The following is a 9,143-nucleotide window of genomic DNA, read 5'->3' on the forward strand; positions in this document are numbered from 1 at the left end:
TCGAAACTGTGGACGCGGGCGCAGGCCTCTCAAACGAAGGTGCTTGGATAGTTAGCATTGAATAGAGTCATTGTATGTTACTTTAATGTGTCAAACTCGTCTTGTAGGTCGATACGTTCACCTTTGAATGGTGTTGAACCGACTACATGCAATATAAACACTTATGCATGAGTATCAAAAGTATGATGGAGTTTTGACAGCATGGTCAGGCAATTTAATTTGGAAACGTATGAAGGTAAGGACTTAAATACACAATACTCATACAGAGAGGTCTAGTCTAGTTTGTAGTTTCGTCATCTACAGGTAGTTTTTGGTTCTTAATAGAATCTTTGATCGGGATTTTCACGAGTAGATGCCGGTGTACCGCACGAAATGGCTCGGAACAAAAATTAATAGAAAAACGTGACCTTACGTCATCTTTGCTTATGGAGTAAGTCTATGATGCACCGTGCTGTGGCGGATTTGGAAGTCACTATTTACCAAGAGACTTTGTTCTAAGACTATTCATGTTACCAATTTTTCAAAAACTTATGACCCATTGTCGGTTTTATAAAACCTGAGAACGTAATGAACTAGGTACATAGGATCTAAATAAAATGAGAATGTAAAAGATTTATCCGATTCCGGTTCCTATTTCATAAAGCCATGAACACAACAAAACTTTGGGTTGCATTTGTTTTTTTGGCTTATGAGCTGTAAAATAGTTTAATGATTACCGGGTCATCTCTTATCTTGTGATTTATTTATATTAGGTATATTATGAGCGCACAGGTAGGGAAGTTTTGCCAGTAGCCAATGTCATTCGAAAATGTGTGTATAAGTGCGAAAATATGTGGATGTTATTCTCCTAGTATCCGACATAATATCCAACCTACTCTTGAACTGGAATGTGGATAGTTTCACGTGTTATAATGCGGTTCCTGGTAAACTGGTAATGGTAAGACTTGCTTAAGAATTCTTTCCTCCTCATAGAGGAAGATTTCTCTAAGAATTCAACTGTAATTTGTCCCACCGCAAACTTGACTTTGATAAAGCTTTTAAATTATTTTCTTGACAAAAAGTAAATCACATTCATTCATTGATTCTCTCAAAAACTTTAAATAAGGCTTTATCAGAAGATCATCAGGTACAAATAAATTGGTAGGTACCTTACCTATCTCATGGGAGTGTTAAAAATCTTACGCAATAAGTAGGAGGTAGGTATACAAACACGTTTTATTGACATTACGGGTCAAAAGGTTTCAAGTTATAGCTGGTACCGGTGGTAGCCAGTTGCCTTCCCAGTGTTGCCACATCACCTTCAATATTCGCAGTCCAGCAATTAGCGAATAAGTAAGTAGGTACCTAGGTAGGTAATTCAGGTTTATTGAAATGTTGCAAAATTGTAAGCGAATGCGGGTCCGATAATTGACTTATGTATCAAGCACCTATGAATCGGTACCTTCTACGTCATCTAGGAGTTTTGTGTACCTATGTAGGTACCAGTTGAATCCTTGTCAAATTAAAATCAAAATCTCGGTTTCAAGGCCAATGACCGCGCCCGGGTCAGAGGTCCCTATAGTAAAAGTTGTCCTACATTTTTTGTGACTAATATTATAGTAAGCTCTTTTGATGATTTAACAACAATATTTATCGATTACACGTACTTGAATTAAAAACCAGAGTCGGATATTAGAACGATTGTTTCCGGCGAATCTTACGGATATCCGAGAAATCGAGACGTGTCCGCTAAAAATACGACGTCTGGTTACAGTAATAAGGTTTATGCTGACTTAATAATTACCTATAGAAACCTTCTTGTTTCACAATTCATCAAAGCACTGTTGGTTTATTTATCGCGGAAAAGAAAACTTAAATGGATAATGTAGAATTTTCATAAATTGACGCTGCAAAAAACGAGATTATTGCCGATACAGAACTAAGACAGACGAAGTTCAGAAGGCTAGCAATAACGCGAAATGAACGTCGTCACCCAGACACGTATACCTTAAGAAGTTGACTTACAGGTAAATAAGCGACGAGACACCCGAGTTCCTTGAAAACCTCCGTCAACTTTCACTAAACTTCATAACACAAGTGTTGTACACAACTGTCACAATATTATTCACTTATAGATAACAGAGAAACACTCGTATAACGGTAATTTTCACACATATTTTGATTACACGGTTAAGTTTTTAAGTGATCTGGTCGCGGCCACCACAACGTTCTCGGCGACGAATGAAATGACTGGACCGGAGTTAGCTGGCTTGCGCGAACGCAACACCGCATTCCACGAGTGCTAATCGAGGCTGTACCTCTCCCCCTCACTCCATACCAACTTAGGCGTGCGCGACAGAGATAACAGAAAAGGCAATACATCCAACTTGTATAGGTAGGTAGCCCCGTTATTCATACACAGGTAAGCGCGGTATATTAAAATTATAATTGCGATTATACCCTCATTAGAAAATTTGCTCAGATTATTTATCGAACTCAATTAATAACAGAATAATTTGTATTTTAATACACAATTAAGTAAGTATAAACTGTATAAACGAGTTATTAGTGTGCATCTATCTGCCCACTTTTGTAGTGAAACAACGCAACTGGAGCGTAATCTCATACATTTTTTGCAAACAAGACATAGGTACCTACCGTTTTAGACGCAAAACAATTTACCGGCTAAGATTTAGAAATTGTGAATGTTTGTTCATAAAAGTGAAAGCTTATTTAACGTATATTTATCAACTGGGATCATAAAATGAAACATTACATTACTTATGTAAGTGCTATCTGATATTAATTGATGTTCTCTTTCATTTTATGAAGTTTTACCGCCAATTTGTACTGTAATTTACCATTAAATTAGTATAGAGATTGCAGTTTTCTTTTTGTGTGTGTAGGTGATTAAAACCATAACAGTGAATTTAAATTGTCTGCAAAATAGTTAAATGGGGCAATCTACCTTTTAGTAATAGGAGTTTTGTATTCCACTTGAAACGCCTACAAAAGTTATGCAAGCAATAAATTGTATCGCCACATATTTTATGAGTCTATCGTATTTAGGAGGCGTTGTTATGGATTACTTAACGTTGTTTATTAGATGCTTTCGTCAGTAATGTTTTGTTTATTAATTGTAGAAGGTATGTATAGTGACTGTGTAATCTAAGGTACTTGCCGTTTCTTCTATCCCATAAGACCATTTAAAAATACCTATAATAAGTATTTCTATATTTTTAACCATGGAACTTAAATTATTGCTATGAGTAGGAATCGCAATATATTTTACAGCGTTTTGTAATAGTAATCATACCCGTTTGGAGCATGAGGACAGAAATAGGCCACAATATCCTATATTTTACCTAGTATACGTAATCTTACTTTATTGAAATACCTACTAACTGTATCTAGCGGTTTCACTTGCATCCCAAGGATACTATTACGGCAACGTTTTATATCACAGGGTACTACTTGTCTATTTCTGTGCAATCAGATCGACTATTCAATCATCAAAACGTAAAAAATAAATCCACTTTAGATAGTTTGGATTAATGTTCAACATTAAAAAAAGGCTCATGCCTTTGTAGGAAAAGGTACTAAATATTAAATACTAAGTAATGCGGTTTCTATATTACAAAGAATGTATTACATTTCAAGGTTCAAATGTGTTTAGAAAAGATGGATTTATTAGGGTTTTAAAAGATGTTTCTTATTTGAGGAATGCAAAACTTGATTACTTACTATTAAAATTGGATTATAATAATTTTAATATCCGCGAATTTATTTCGTCGCACACGTTTAGTCGATAAAAATTAAGAAATGAACATTACTAAGGGACATCTCTAAGAAGTTTATGTCAGCAATGTCAACGTCGAACTGCTGTCTGCTGTCAAAAAAGCGTCAACTTGGTTTTGGTGATTTAGTTGCTTACTCCAAACAATTTTATTTATAAATAAAAAGTTGAGTAGTTTATAGAAATTCTATACGTTTAAAATGCCAAAAGTCCGCCGCAGCCGTAAACCCCCGCCAGAAGGCTGGGAGCTCATTGAGCCTACACTAGAGGAACTGGAACAGAAAATGCGAGAAGGTAACTAACCTAACAATACATTTTGTGTCAATGGCCAATTCTTTTTTATGTAAAATGTGTATGAATGGTGATTGTTTAGATCTTTAGCGTAGTGTTTGTAGCCCTCACTTCTATCCATGTCAACATTCAACCTCTTTTTTTAGCCGAAACCGAACCTCACGAAGGAAAACGCAAACAAGAATCACTATGGCCGATCTTCAAGATCCATCATCAAAAGTCTCGTTATATCTACGATCTGTTCTACAGACGCAAGGCTATCAGTAGAGAGCTCTACCAGTATTGTTTGGATGAAAAAATTGCTGACGCCAATCTCATAGCGAAATGGAAGAAGACCGGTTATGAAAACTTGTGTTGTCTACGCTGTATACAGACCAGAGACACGAATTTCGCTACCAACTGTATATGTAGGGTTCCAAAGAGCAAGTTAGAAGAAGGTCGAATAGTAGAATGCGTGCATTGTGGGTGCAGGGGGTGTTCCGGATAAGTTGTAGTTTAGCATAGCTTCTAGATTTAATTACTTACCATACATTCTTGACTTGTAGCATTCTATCGAACTGGCAAAATTGAGTCTTGGGAAATTTACTTATTCATTTGAATTGACTGGAACGTTTTTATGATCAGTGTGTAATATGTGTTGTATTGAAACAAATTCACATTCTAAAAGTGAACATCATGAATGTAATGAAATATGAATACAAAAAACTTTCTTACTATCTCGTGTTTTAGTTATCAATATTGTATCAAGTTTTATTGAATCTGGTTTTAAATACAATCTTAATTATTAATAAGAGTTCAGAGGGCTTTAGAACAAATAAAACAGAGATATTATAGCTATAGATTTATTAAGTAAACATCTTACAAACAAATCTACTAAAAGTTAAAGGGAATTAAGTATACTAATTGGTCTTGTTAACAAAATATACATTACAATTAATAATACTATACTTGTAGAGTATTTACTTTAGTACAAACTTACATAATACCCTGCAGTAAGATCTGAATGAAACTTAACAATTTATTTTTCTTTAATTAACAAACAAAAATAATAAGCAATTATAAAAACCAAAAAGAAAATATAACAATAGCAACTCAAGTATTTTTGACTTCCGACATAAAATAAAGATTAATCTTATTTCTTTCATAATGAAAGGTAATTTAGAATCATTGAAGAATTAGATAAATTTTTAAACACTAAGAATCAATTTAATGTTCAAAATTATAACTTTTACCTTATTAAAGTTAAATAAGGCACTTTATCTTAATCAAATATTATAATTATTATAAATCTAAACAATACTTTGTACTGTTCTTGAGCAATTTACTGGAGAAAATGATTTCTCTTAATATGGCAGTACCAGTGAACTGGACATCATTTATGGGTTAAAGTTATTGGAAAAGATTTTGGCTGCTTGGAAACATACTATGCATTTATGACAAATAATACAGATTATATTAATTTAGAACGCCAGTCCACCAGTACCTCCATAAAGAAAAATATTAAATCATGACAGTTTTATGTTCACACTCTTTGGACAGTTCTATGATCAAATCCTTATAAATGATGGGGTTCAAGTTCTTGCCCAGCAAGTACAGTATGAACCAGTCGCCGTAACTGAACCGCTTCACAATGCGACATATCGTGCTCTTCTTCACGTTCCTCAGTTGACCAGCAATCATTAAAGCGCGAAGGGGCCGAAGGGATAGCACTAACACTCGAAACAGAACAGACAAGGTGGAAACAAAAGCTAATATTATAAGCCAAAACCAAAGGATTACGAAGATCTTTTCGTTGACTATGTTCAACGGAAGCACGCAGAGGCGGTCTTTCATCTGCAAAGTGCCGGAAGGTCCGTAGCTTCGAAGCCAGCATTTGGTGAGTTTGGGGAAGAACTGGTCCATGGGGTTGGCGGCCACAAAGTCGGTCATGTCGGCGGGAAGGCGAGGAGTGTGCGAGAACGCCGCGACTGCCGCGCCGTAGTTCCGGAATGCGCCTCCAAGGAATATGTCAAGTAAGAATATCTGGCCAACCTGCAAGTATTACAGTTTTTATGGCATGCTTTTCAAAGTGCACTTTGTCTAAAATACTACAAATAATGCATGCTGTATGGAATTATTCCCATTTCACTCATACAATGCAATGTTTCATCATCAAAAAAAACAGAGCAGAAGCTAAAATCTAAAGCTTTTACTACCCTATGAAAAATCTTGGAAAAAAAAAATACTAAACCTATGTGCAGACAGGGTGGACTCTTGGTAACTTGATGAAAACTAAGAATTATGGGCAATTAACTTTTTACTAGATGCCTATGAGTAAGTCGGCTAACAGGCTGACAAAATTGAGCAACATGTGCCAATTTTGAGAAAAAAGTTTCAAGTACACAAAGAGTTTCTAATCAACTTCTGTTATACTAAATGAATGTCTTATCTGTTACATAAGTACTTACCACATTGAGAAGGTTGAGTATCTCACAGAAGGCATACCGCAGCGCATACATGTTGTGGGTATGTAAGTTAGTGTCACGTTGGTAACTCAAGTAGGAGACCAGCTCGCCGCGTCGGAACTCAGTACAATCCTTGGTGACTGGACTACCTGTTAAATAAATAATTGTGTTGCAATAATATATCTCTACCATCATTTTAAGAGTTACAAAGACAATTTGTTGGCTGCTGAATAATGTTAAGATAAGAAAACATGTCTTAGGCAAACTACCTACAAAGAATTAAAATTATTAATGTAGCTGTTTATCCTAAACACTATTATAAATGAAAACAAGTGAAACAAATACAATGCAAATAACTTCCCCCTGTCCGATATTGAATTGTTCCAACTTTTCAGCAGTGTCAAATTCTAGTAGCATTGACCAAAAAGTTTGCCCACTCATAAATCATCAAAAGGTTATATTGCTAACCCATAATGTCCCACTGCTGGGCAAAGGCCTTCATCTCTTCCACACTTACCAATCCTTAGATGTAGTCCACCAGTCTGGGTGATAGGTATATAGAGACAAATTAGTTTAATTTTAGTTGAAAGATATATAAGACTTACTCAAATCAGCTGCCAAAGCCTTAAGTCGTCCTCCTTCCCAGAACTTCCAGAGATAACGAGGAGTGTAGAACATGACAGATTGTCCGAGAAGTACGAAGCACACCCATTGGTAGTAAGTGTGTTTAATCTGCTCATCATTGTCACCGGTGTTTGGACCAACCCCAGGGTACGCCATGTCCTTGCCTTCCACACCTGTAACAAGTGTTTAATAGTTTCATAATATAATATACTAGCTGTTTTCCCGCGGTTTCACTCGCGTCATGTGGGAACTACTGCCCGTACCGGGATAAAATGTAGCCCATGTTACTCGTGGATAATGTAGCTTTCGAATGGTGAAAGACTTTTTAAAATCGGTCCAGTAGTTTTTGAGACTATTCAATACAAACAAACAAAGTTTTCCTCTTTATAATATTAGTATAGATTCTGGTAAAAATACTGCCACCTACTCAGCTGTGTCCGGTTAGACTAGAAGCTGAACCCAACATAGTAAGGAAAAAGCTCGGCTGATGATGATCAGTACTTTATTGTAAACCAGCTCATACCGCAAACCTCCTATTGTTTAAACCTTCCCTGGACCTCTACAAACATTTTAAAACCAAATCTGTCCAGCCATTTTGGAGTTTTAGTCAGACTAACAAACAGCGATTCATTTTTATATATAAGATTACCTGGCATGTGTGTGAATGGTGGTGAGTAGCAGGAAGGAGGAAAAGCATAATCAGTACCTAATTAATTGTTGGATTATATGTAAATACCTACTTAAAAGTATTTTTTTACCTGCATCATGCAATAAATTAATTTGAAGCACAAATAAAAGAATAATATTTTAAATTCTTTAAAATGAAAGTATCCCTTTGTCTAACTAAAACAAAAGAGACTGGAATTGAGGGTGGAGGTGGCTGGAGGATACCAGATCAAATAGGCTGAAAGCTACCGATTCGTCGTCAGCGAGATGATATTAGGTAGTTGTTTTAACATCAACGCGGACAATAGTTCACCCTGAGTTAAAGAAATAGTTTTTTGAAATAAGTTACAATAGATGGGTACTCACCAACAAATCGGCTTTTCAAGGAGTAGGTGCCGTAGATCCAGCAGTAGCTGTTGACGGCATCCCTGTCGGTATCCTTCTCGTTGTCGTTCATGCAGTGGATGGGCTCTCCGAAGAACTGCTTCGAAGTCACCAGAAGCGTGAATACGAGCAACATTATCACCGTCACCTTATAGTGCATTTGGAAAACATTGTTGTCCGTACAAACGTTCTCGAACTTCAAAAATGCCCGAAAGGGCATGAACAAATCAATCATATTTAATATATTTCAACGCCACGCTTTAATTGTAATATTCTTCAAAAAACTTCGAGCAGAAAAGAAAATTAACTACCCGCGAATTTTTGTATTCAATTGACAGTTCATGAGTTGACACGACCTGTCACTTGGAAAACCAAATGATGATTATTAGTAAACTGAAAACAGCCATAGCAGGCAGCAAGGAGGTATTTATAACTAATGAAGATCCTTTTATTACGTGTAACTGAAGTTGTGACTCATTTTATTTAGATTACTACTGAAACCGTACCTAAGTAAAACTAGTATTAAGCGTTAGTACAGATAGTGCAAAAAAGGGTCAATAGAACCACTTATATAAGAAATATCAGTAGGTACACTATTACAAATATAATGAAGCTATTGAAAATAATAGGTAATACGATTATTCAGGTAACCATAGTTTAGGTAATGGTTTTTCATTTCAAACAGACAGCCACTACCCGTAACACATTTAAGATTTGCAAATTGATGCTTCGTAGGCACTTAGAAATGAGTTATTTTGCCTGATCTATTTTACCTACAAATTTTTTTTAGAAATGGTACCTACGTAATCAGTTTATTTACTGAACAGAGAAAATTTTCACACTTGTGCTAATATACTTAGATCTAGTTTTTTTTTAATAATGTAGGTACAGGTACGAAATTGTAAATAGGTACAATAATCTGCACAGAGAAATTACATGTTCCTATGTTCTCAAGATCA

The 9,143-nt window shown here is 35.6% G+C and overlaps 3 protein-coding genes across 3 annotated transcripts in view; 1 reads left to right on the forward strand and 2 right to left on the reverse strand.

Annotated features, from left to right (window-relative positions):
* Positions 1-2,282, reverse strand: part of Myo10a (Myosin 10A) — a 75,773-nt gene extending 73,491 nt beyond the window's left edge. The window contains exon 1 of the mRNA XM_064037548.1: positions 2,005-2,282. The gene's annotated coding sequence lies outside the window, so the exon portion shown is untranslated. The remainder of the gene's footprint in view (positions 1-2,004) is intronic.
* A 1,598-nt stretch (positions 2,283-3,880) lies between these two features.
* LOC110372060 (protein BUD31 homolog) lies at positions 3,881-4,705 on the forward strand. The gene is made up of 2 exons (XM_021328579.3): positions 3,881-4,069; positions 4,213-4,705. The coding sequence occupies exons 1-2, from the start codon at positions 3,976-3,978 to the stop codon at positions 4,551-4,553; spliced, it is 435 nt and encodes a 144-aa protein (XP_021184254.1). The 5' UTR covers positions 3,881-3,975; the 3' UTR covers positions 4,554-4,705.
* A 461-nt stretch (positions 4,706-5,166) lies between these two features.
* On the reverse strand, positions 5,167-8,522 carry LOC110372059 (innexin inx2). Its single transcript, XM_021328578.3, has 4 exons — positions 8,167-8,522; positions 7,116-7,307; positions 6,514-6,659; positions 5,167-6,097 (listed from the first exon to the last, which is right to left on the reverse strand). Exons 1-4 carry the CDS (start codon positions 8,417-8,419, stop codon positions 5,567-5,569), a joined length of 1,122 nt encoding a protein of 373 aa, XP_021184253.1. The 5' UTR covers positions 8,420-8,522; the 3' UTR covers positions 5,167-5,566.
* Positions 8,523-9,143: the final 621 nt, after the last annotated feature.

Source organism: Helicoverpa armigera, chromosome 2 (assembly GCF_030705265.1).
Source record: "Helicoverpa armigera isolate CAAS_96S chromosome 2, ASM3070526v1, whole genome shotgun sequence".
Taxonomy (NCBI): Eukaryota; Metazoa; Arthropoda; class Insecta; order Lepidoptera; family Noctuidae; genus Helicoverpa; species Helicoverpa armigera.

What these genes read in the sequence shown, in the direction of transcription:
- LOC110372059 (XM_021328578.3), bottom strand. Translation starts at nt 8,419, where the DNA reads ATGATTGATTTGTTCATGCCCTTTCGGGCATTTTTGAAGTTCGAGAAC. An exon ending in CTTGAAAAGCCGATTTGTTG is followed by an intron (nt 7,308 to 8,166) that starts GTGAGTACCCAT and finishes CACTTGTTACAG; the next exon opens with GTGTGGAAGGCAAGGACATG. An exon ending in TACTCAACCTTCTCAATGTG is followed by an intron (nt 6,098 to 6,513) that starts GTAAGTACTTAT and finishes TAATACTTGCAG; the next exon opens with GTTGGCCAGATATTCTTACT.
- LOC110372060 (XM_021328579.3), top strand. Translation starts at nt 3,976, where the DNA reads ATGCCAAAAGTCCGCCGCAGCCGTAAACCCCCGCCAGAAGGCTGGGAG. An exon ending in GGAACAGAAAATGCGAGAAG is followed by an intron (nt 4,070 to 4,212) that starts GTAACTAACCTA and finishes CTCTTTTTTTAG; the next exon opens with CCGAAACCGAACCTCACGAA.